Raw genomic sequence first — 9,730 nt, forward strand, 5'->3', positions numbered from 1 at the left:
AATGCACTGGCGAGGTCAGCAACACCAAAAGGCCTGGGAGACCACAGAAAACAACTAAAGTGGATGATCACAGAATTCTTTCCTTGGTGAAGAAAAACCCCGTCATAACATCTAGCCAAGTGAAGAACACTCTGGAGGAGGTATGCGTATCATTGTCAAAGTCTACAATCAAGAGACACCTACATGAATATGAATACAGACGGTTTACCTCAAGATGCAAACCGCTGGTAACACTCAAGAACAGAAAGGACAGATTAGACTTGGCTTAAAAAAAAAACCAAAACCCTCTTTAAAAAAGCCTAAGCAGTTCTGATGCAAGATTAACTTGTACCAGAATGATGGGAAGAGAAGAGTATGGAGAAGGAAAGGAAGGGCTCATGATCCAATGCGTATCACATCATCTGTCAAACCTGGTGGAGGCAGTGTTACGGCATGGGCATGTTTGGCTGCCAATGGAACTGAGTCACTGGTGTTTATTGATGATGTGACTGCTGATAGAAGCAGCAGGATGAATTCTGAAGTGTATAGAGCTACTTTCTGTTCAGATTCAATCAAATGCGGCAAAACTGACAGGACGGTGCTTCACAGTACAGATGGATGATGATCCTAAACATACCATGAAAGCAACCCAAGAGCTTCTTACGGCAGTGAAATGGAATGTTCTTAAATGTCTGAGTCAGTCACCTGACCTCTACCCAACTGAGCTGCTTTTCACTTACTGAAGACAAAACTGCAGGCAGAAAAACCCACAAACAAGCAGCAGCTGAAGGCGGCTGCAGTAAAGACCTGGCAAATCATCTCAAGGGAGGAAACTCAGCATTTGGTGATGTCCATGGGTTCCAGACTTCAGGCAGTCATTGACCACAAAAGATTTGCATCCAAATATTAAAAATAATCCTAATGTTTATGATTGTTAGTTTAGTTCAAAATTACTTTTCAGCCTGTGAAAATGGAGGGACTCTGCAAAAAAAAAAAGAGAAAAGACTGTAAATCCTAAATGGTTAATGCAATATTTTTGTTAAACCCCTTGAATTAAAGCTGAAAGTCTACGCTTCAGTCACATCTTGACTGCTTCATTTCAAATCCATTGTGGTGGAGTACAGAGGCAAAAATACCAAAAAGTGTGTCACTGTCCAAATACTTATGGACCTGACTGTATAACCTCCAGGTGTGTGTGTGTGTGTGTGTGTGTGTGTGTGTGTGAGAGAGAGAGAGAGAGAGAGAGAGAGAGAGAGAGAGAGACTCCTCCCACAGCAGCATCTCCTCAATCAGCTTTGTGGAAATGTTCAGCGTCTCAAACTGACTTGTTGATGTATTTTCTGACTCTGTCTGACACACTGATGTCTATAAACATGGACAAAATGACATTGAGAGAAAAACCCTCGCAGTGAAAAGCACTTTCTTCCTCAGAACAGAGACTCGGGTAGGGGCGTGGTCTGAAGTCTGGAGGCGGAGCTTGTACATTAGAATAATAATAATAAAAAACAGCTTCATTGATAGAACACTTTTCATGCACATAGTAGCTCGGATGCTTTACTGTCAAATAGTAAATATGAAATGATAAAAAGTGATGAAACAGAAAACAGATCAAATAAAAAATGAAGTGAAATTTTATTTAAGAAAAGAAGCATAAAGACATACAAAGTAAACAAATGAAATATTTAAATATGGAATAAAAATGAAAGAATTTTAAAATAATTTAATACAACTAAAATAAAACTAGAAACAACAAAATGGAGGCAGTACTTTCAATGAAATGGCAAATTAAAAAAATACATTTTTAATGTTTTATTTTAAAGCGCTTAATGACCGCTTAATGCAAAGTGGTTTTGAATTCCACAGTTTTGAAGCAGAGTAATGAAACAAAAACAGGGTTCTCTAGCTTGTCAGTGTTTTGTAGCGAGTATAGAAGTGTTTCAGATCGTAATAAAGTTACAGTACATGTAAAAATAGCGCAGCATGCTAAACTGGAGGCTGGAAGGTTGTATTACTTGTTAGCTACGTTAGCTTTGTGTCTCGGGGTGACGAGGCCCAGTGTGGACATTTTCTTCTGCAGGATTGTTACTTTAATGTCTCTCTGCGATGAATAAGTAAACAGATTTATTGTTAGGAAAAGCTCCTGCCCGTAAATTAGTCTTTAAGTGGAGCTGACGCAGAAGTGTGGTTGGGTGTAAAGTGTGAAAAGTATAACAGGAAGTGTAGACGCCGCAGCTTCTGCTTTCAGTATTCGTCTTTAGTCCGTCTGTGTGTCGGAAAACGGACCTCTCTCTGAGAAACGCCTCTGAGGCGGCGTGAAAGTCTCAGCCACATGCTCCGAGTTTCTGTTTCAGGTTTAAGCACACACACACACACACACACTGCTGCACGAGGGCTGTTTCATGAGAAAATAACACCATCTAATATCAAATTAATAAATAAACATGTTAGTAATGTGCAGTGTTTTATTTTTACTCTTTCATTCTGCAACACTGATCACAGCAGAAAAAAAATATTTTAGAGATGAGAAACTGGGGAGAGACCAAAAAGATGGAGTGTGGTGTAAAGAGGTGTAAAGATCTGCTCCTACAGAGACAGACAGATATAACTAGTCTAATGATTGATGTGTGTGTGTGCATGTGTGTGTGTGTGTGTGCGTGTGTGTGTGTGTGTGTGTGTGTGGTCCGCAGCGTTGGTGATCACTGATGGACCTCAGGATAAATCGGGTCTGGGTGATGAGGTGGGCAGTGAAGACGAGCTGTACAACGACTTCCACATTTCTGCCAATCGCTTAGGAGGAGGAGAACAACTCGCTATTAATGAGGTAACAAGCTCCGCCCACTATCATACACCCTGCTTATAATCAGACACCCCGCCCACTATCATACACCCCGCCCACTATCATACACCCCGCCCACTATCATACACCCTGCCCACTATCATACACCCCGCCTATAATCATACACCCTGCCCACTATCATACACCCTGCCTATAATCATACACCCCGCCTATAATCATACACCCCGCCCACTATCATACACCCCGCCCACTATCATACACCCTGCCCATTATCATACACCCCGCCTATAATCATACACTCCGCCTATAATCATACACCCTGCCTATAATCATACACCCTGCCCACTATCATACACCCCGCCTATAATCATACACCCCGCCTATAATCATACACCCTGCCCACTATCATACACCCCGCCTATAATCATACACCCCGCCTATAATCATACACCCTGCCTATAATCATACACTCCGCCTATAATCATACACCCTGCCTATAATCATACATCCCGCGTATAATCATACACCCCGCCTATAATCATACACCCTGCCTATAATCATACACCCTGCCCACTATCATACACCCCGCCTATAATCATACACCCCGCCTATAATCATACACCCTGCCCACTATCATACACCCTGCCTATAATCGTACACCCCGCCTATAATCGTACACTCCGCCTATAATCATACACCCCGCCTATAATCATACACCCCGCCTATAATCATACACCCTGCCCACTATCATACACCCTGCCCACTATCATACACCCCGCCTATAATCGTACACCCCGCCTATAATCGTACACCCCGCCTATAATCGTACACCCCGCCTATAATCGTACACTCCGCCTATAATCGTACACCCCGCCTATAATCATACACCCCGCCTATAATCATACACCCTGCCCACTATCATACACCCCGCCTATAATCATACACCCCGCCTATAATCATACACTCCGCCTATAATCATACACCCCGCCTATAATCATACACCCTGCCTATAATCATACACCCTGCCTATAATCATACACCCCGCCTATAATCATACACCCCGCCTATAATCGTACACCCTGCCTATAATCGTACACCCCGCCTATAATCGTACACTCCGCCTATAATCATACACCCCGCCTATAATCATACACCCTGCCCACTATCATACACCCTGCCCACTATCATACACCCCGCCTATAATCGTACACCCCGCCTATAATCGTACACCCCGCCTATAATCGTACACCCCGCCTATAATCGTACACCCCGCCTATAATCGTACACTCCGCCTATAATCGTACACCCCGCCTATAATCATACACCCCGCCTATAATCATACACTCCGCCTATAATCATACACCCTGCCTATAATCATACACCCTGCCTATAATCGTACACCCTGCCTATAATCATACACCCTGCCTATAATCATACACCCCGCCTATAATCATACACTCCGCCTATAATCATACACCCCGCCTATAATCATACACCCTGCCCACTATCGTACACCCCGCCTATAATCGTACACCCTGCCTATAATCATACACCCTGCCTATAATCATACACCCCGCCTATAATCATACACTCCGCCTATAATCATACACCCCGCCTATAATCATACACCCTGCCTATAATCATACACCCCGCCTATAATCGTACACCCCGCCTATAATCGTACACCCCGCCTATAATCGTACACTCCGCCTATAATCATACACCCCGCGTATAATCATACATCCCGCCTATAATCATACACCCTGCCTATAATCATACACCCCCGCCTATAATCATACATCCCGCCTATAATCATACATCCCGCCTATAATCATACACCCCGCATATAATCATAGACCCCCCCACTATCATACACCCCTCCCACTATCATACACCCTGCCTATAATCATACACCCCGCCTATAATCATACACCCCGCCTATAATCATACACCCCGCCTATAATCATACATCCCGCGTATAATCATACACTCCGCCTATAATCATACACCCCGCCTATAATCATACATCCCGCCTATAATCATACACTCCGCCTATAATCATACACCCTGCCTATAATCATACACCCCGCCCATAATCATACACTCCGCCTATAATCATACACTCCGCCTATAATCATACACCCTGCCTATAATCATACACCCCGCCTATAATCATACACTCCGCCTATAATCATACACCCCGCCTATAATCATACACCCCGCCTATAATCATACACCCTGCCTATAATCATACACCCCGCCTATAATCGTACACTCCGCCTATAATCATACACCCCCCCATTATCATACACCCCGCCTATAATCATAGACCCCCCCACTATCATACACCCCGCCCACTATCATACACCCCGCCTATAATCATACACTCATACACACTGAGAGCAGTACGGTGTGTTCTGATTGGCTGAGAGCAGTAGGTGTAGTAAGGCAGGTGTTAGTTGTTAAGAGATGACAATTAATTCTGTAATAAAAGTTAATTAAGATTCTGCTGACATCATCAGAGTGTAAATTAGATTCATGAGGGTGTGTGTGTGTGTGTGTGTGTCAGAGAGAACCAGATGTGTTTTGCTGTTGGTGTGAAAAGGAGAGAAAAAACAAAGTAATAATAATAATAATAATAATAATAGAGAGAAAGTCCTACAGAGAGAGAGAAACAAAAAGAGAAAGAAAGACAATTACAGAAAGTGAGAAAAATAAATAAAGACAGACAGCTGGAGAGAGAGACAGACAGCTGGAGAGAGACAGACAGACACAGCTGGAGAGAGACAGACAGACACAGCTGGAAAGAGACAGACAGACACAGCTGGAGAGAGACAGACAGCTGGAGAGAGAGAGATAGACACAGCTGGAGAAAGACAGATGAGTGAGGTGAATAAATCTGAGTCCTTTAATCCTTCAGTCGTCTTTAACATTCATTGCATGAACATGTGTTATGTCGTGTGGGCGGGGTTACGGGAGATGGACAGCTGAAGCAACCAATGAGAGACTCCGGATGTGGCAGGGCTGCAGCTGTTTGTGTGTGTGTGAGAGAGAGAGAGAGAGAGAAAAAGCTCCATCTCCCTCCTTCCGCTAAGACTGACCTCCATTACTCCGGTTTCTAGGATACGCCTCGCAGCCTTGCTGTCTGATTGGCTGAGAGAGATAAAAGAGAAAAAAAAACAGGAAGAAAAGAAATAGAAGCTATTCAGGGAGATGGATGGATAGATGGATAGGTAGATGGATTGATGGATGAATCTTTGTCACTAAGCACTGAAGAAGCATTGCTAAGCAGATGGGAGGGATTTAGAGAGACGAGAGTGTGTGCGGCTCTGTGGCAGCGGAGGAGGGGAGCGAGGGAAAAAGAACGAGAGACGAGCACCAGAGGAGGACGAAGAGAAAGAACAAGAACGAGGGCAGGATAGGAAGCAAGGAAGAAGAAGAGAACAAGGAAGTGTAGACGTGGAATCTCTCTCTCTCTCTCTCTTCATCCCTCCTCCTTTCAAATCGCCTCCTCACACGCTAACGCTCCGGATCGAGTGTTTCCGGGTCCGAGTGCACCTCTCCTCCGTGTGTGTGTGTGTGTGTGTGTGTGTGTGTGACATCATGGCTCGGCGTCAGACCGTCTCAGACTTATTTTTACGCTGCAATCTGAGTCCCGAGTCACAGAGAGTGGTGGTGTTCTTCATCATGATGCTCCTCATCATCATCAACGTGGTGCTGATGTTCCTCCTGGCCTTCCAATAAAGGAGTGAGGGAGAGGAAGAAAAGAGGAAGGCAAGAGCAACAAAGAGGAGGAGGAGAGGAAGAAGAAAAGTAGGAGGAAGAGATGGAAGAAGGAAAGCGGGAGGGGAAGAAGTGAAAGTAAAGGAAGGGAGAGAAAAAGAAGAGGAAGAAAAAACAAAAGGATAGAAGTTATTGGAGGACGAGAGGAAGAAGGAAAGGCAGAAGAAGAGAAAGGGAGGAGAGTACGAAGAAAGATTGAGAATGGAAAAAGGGAGGATTCAAAGTGTGGATGAGGGAGGAAGGAACGAGGATAGGTAGAATGGATGGAAGAACTGAGGTAGTGGAGTAACAGAGGGAGAAGGAAGGAGGAAGAACAAGGAAGAAGTGTGTAGGAGGTGAGGAAACGGAAGAGTGGAAGAAAGATAAAGAGAGTGAGGAAAAGAGGGAGAAGAAGGGAGCAGGAAGTGTAAAAAGAAAGAAAAAAGGAAAGAAGAGAAGGTAGAAAGTGAGGAAGGGGAAGAATAACAGTGAAAGATAAAAAAAGAAAGGAAAAAGAGAAGAGGAAGGATTGGAAAAGAAAGAGAGGAATGAGAGAAGGATTGAGGTAGTGAAAGATAATGAGGAAGAAAAGGAACAGAGGAAGTGGAGGAAAGTGAGGATGAGGAACAGGAAGAGAGGAGAGAAACAGAGGGAGGGAACCAGCGAGAGGGAGGAGGGTGATGAAAAGAGGGAAAGTCGTTCCCTCGTTCACTCTGTGTGGATGGGAGTGCGCAATGCAGGCTGCGCAGTGCAGGTAACAAAACTGAGAATGGAGTGAGTGTGACGGAGAGAGAGAGAGAGAGAGAGTGTAGTGTGTATTGTGACGTGTCCAGGGTTTAGTATTTAATTCCTGCATGCTGTGTGTATGTGTGTGTGTGTGTGTTAGCACATCAGCTCTCTAACGATCATCTAATGAACATCACTAGCCCATTAATAATACTGCTAGTGGATGAACGTGAGTGATGATTAGTCTAAATGTAAATGTGTAAATGTACGTGAGCAGTGATTAGTGTGAATGTAAACCTGAAGGTGAATGGTTATTAGTGTAAATGTGAATGTGAGCGGTGATTAGTGTAAATGTAAACACGTAGATTGCCGTGAGTGAAGATTAATGTAAATGTAAATATGTAGATGAATGTGAGCAGTGATTAGTGTGAATGTGAATGTGAGCAGTGATTAGTGTTAATACGAGCAGTGATTAGTGTTAATGTGAGCAGTGATTAGTGTTAATGTGAATGTGAGCAGTGATTAGTGTGAATGTGAATGTGAGCAGTGATTAGTGTTAATACGAGCAGTGATTAGTGTGAATGTGAGCAGTGATTAGTGTAAATGTGAATGTGAGCAGTGATTAGTGTAAAGGTGAGCAGTGATTAGTGTAAATGTGAATGTGAGCAGTGATTAGTGTGAATGTGAGCAGTGATTAGTGTGAATGTGAGCAGTGATTAGTGTGAATGTGAGCAGTGATTAGTGTAAATGTGAATGTGAGCAGTGATTAGTGTAAAGGTGAGCAGTGATTAGTGTAAATGTGAATGTGAGCAGTGATTAGTGTGAATGTGAGCAGTGATTAGTGTGAATGTGAGCAGTGATTAGTGTGAATGTGAGCAGTGATTAGTGTAAATGTGAATGTGAGCAGTGATTAGTGTGAATGTGAATGTGAGCAGTGATAAGTGTGAATGTGAGCAGTGATTAGTGTAAATGTGAGCAGTGATCAGTGTAAATGTGAATGTGAGCAGTGATTAGTGTAAAGGTGAGCAGTGATTAGTGTTAATGTGAATGTGAGCAGTGATTAGTGTAAATGTGAATGTGAACAGTGATTAGTGTAAATGTGAGCAGTGATTAGTGTAAATGTGAATGTGAGCAGTGATTAGTGTAAAGGTGAGCAGTGATTAGTGTAAATGTGAGCAGTGATTAGTGTGAATGTGAATGTGAGCAGTGATTAGTGTAAAGGTGAGCAGTGATTAGTGTGAATGTGAGCAGTGATTAGTGTAAATGTGAATGTGAACAGTGATTAGTGTAAATGTGAGCAGTGATTAGTGTAAATGTGAATGTGAACAGTGATTAGTGTAAAGGTGAGCAGTGATTAGTGTAAATGTGAATGTGAGCAGTGATTAGTGTGGATGTGAGCAGTGATTAGTGTAAATGTGAATGTGAGCAGTGATTAGTGTAAAGGTGAGCAGTGATTAGTGTGAATGTGAGCAGTGATTAGTGTGAATGTGAATGTGAGCAGTGATTAGTGTAAAGGTGAGCAGTGATTAGTGTAAATGTGAGCAGTGATTAGTGTGAATGTGAATGTGAGCAGTGATTAGTGTAAAGGTGAGCAGTGATTAGTGTGAATGTGAGCAGTGATTAGTGTGAATGTGAATGTGAGCAGTGATTAGTGTAAAGGTGAGCAGTGATTAGTGTAAATGTGAGCAGTGATTAGTGTGAACGTAAACAACGCTGCATGTGTTTTTTTTCCCTCTCGCTCCTCCGTGCAGCTGATCAGCGATGGCAGCGTGTGCGCCGAGGCTTTGTGGGATCACGTCACCATGGACGACCAGGAGCTCGGCTTCAAGGCCGGAGACGTCATCGAGGTGGTGGACGCCACCAATAAAGAGTGGTGGTGGGGACGAGTGCAGGAGAGCGAGGGATGGTTCCCCGCCAGCTTCGTCCGGGTAGGAAATATTTTAAAAACCACAGAGTTCAGGAAGAAAAACAGATTTTATTCTGTAATTCATCATAAGATTATAAATCATATACAATATCATTGACATCAACTTCACACATAATACTTATTATTTATTTACTTTAAAAACAGTAATTTATTTACTTTAATAAATAGTAATAAATATTTTTATGTACTAATATACTAATACTATACTAATATACTAATGCTAATAAATTTTATTCTATTTAATTATTGTATTAATTTCTTTTTAAATTTTAGTAAATCGCTTAATGCAAAAAAAGAGATAAAATACATTTTGATAAACTCTTATGAGTTAACTAGAAACTCAGCTCTTGTTAGTTGATGAAGTGTGTGTGTGTGTGTGTGTGTTTCAGCTGCGTGTGAATCAGGACGAGCCGCTGGAGGATGATGTAGTCCAGGGCGCGGTGGAGAGCGGGGGTGCGGGGGTGGGCGGGTCGTGTGGGCCCGGGTTACCGTGTAAAGAGCAGATGAGGGCGAATGTGATTAACGAGATCATGAGCACG

General features: G+C 43.0%; 1 protein-coding gene across 4 annotated transcripts in view; it reads left to right on the forward strand.

The window, feature by feature from the left end:
- arhgef4 (Rho guanine nucleotide exchange factor (GEF) 4) overlaps positions 1–9,730 on the forward strand; it is a 45,558-nt gene that overhangs the window by 28,012 nt on the left and 7,816 nt on the right. For 3 of the 4 annotated variants that reach the window (XM_053227506.1, XM_053227507.1, XM_053227509.1), the window contains 3 exons: positions 2,667–2,800; positions 9,016–9,192; positions 9,581–9,730. The exon at positions 9,581–9,730 is cut by the window's right edge and continues 39 nt beyond it. In XM_053227506.1, the coding sequence (XP_053083481.1) occupies positions 2,667–2,800; positions 9,016–9,192; positions 9,581–9,730 (461 nt within the window). Of the gene's footprint in view, positions 1–2,666; positions 2,801–5,460; positions 7,293–9,015; positions 9,193–9,580 lie in introns of those variants that run through there. The other variant, XM_053227508.1, reaches the window with a different exon arrangement.

This window comes from Pangasianodon hypophthalmus, chromosome 21 (assembly GCF_027358585.1).
Source record: "Pangasianodon hypophthalmus isolate fPanHyp1 chromosome 21, fPanHyp1.pri, whole genome shotgun sequence".
Lineage (NCBI taxonomy): Eukaryota > Metazoa > Chordata > Actinopteri > Siluriformes > Pangasiidae > Pangasianodon > Pangasianodon hypophthalmus.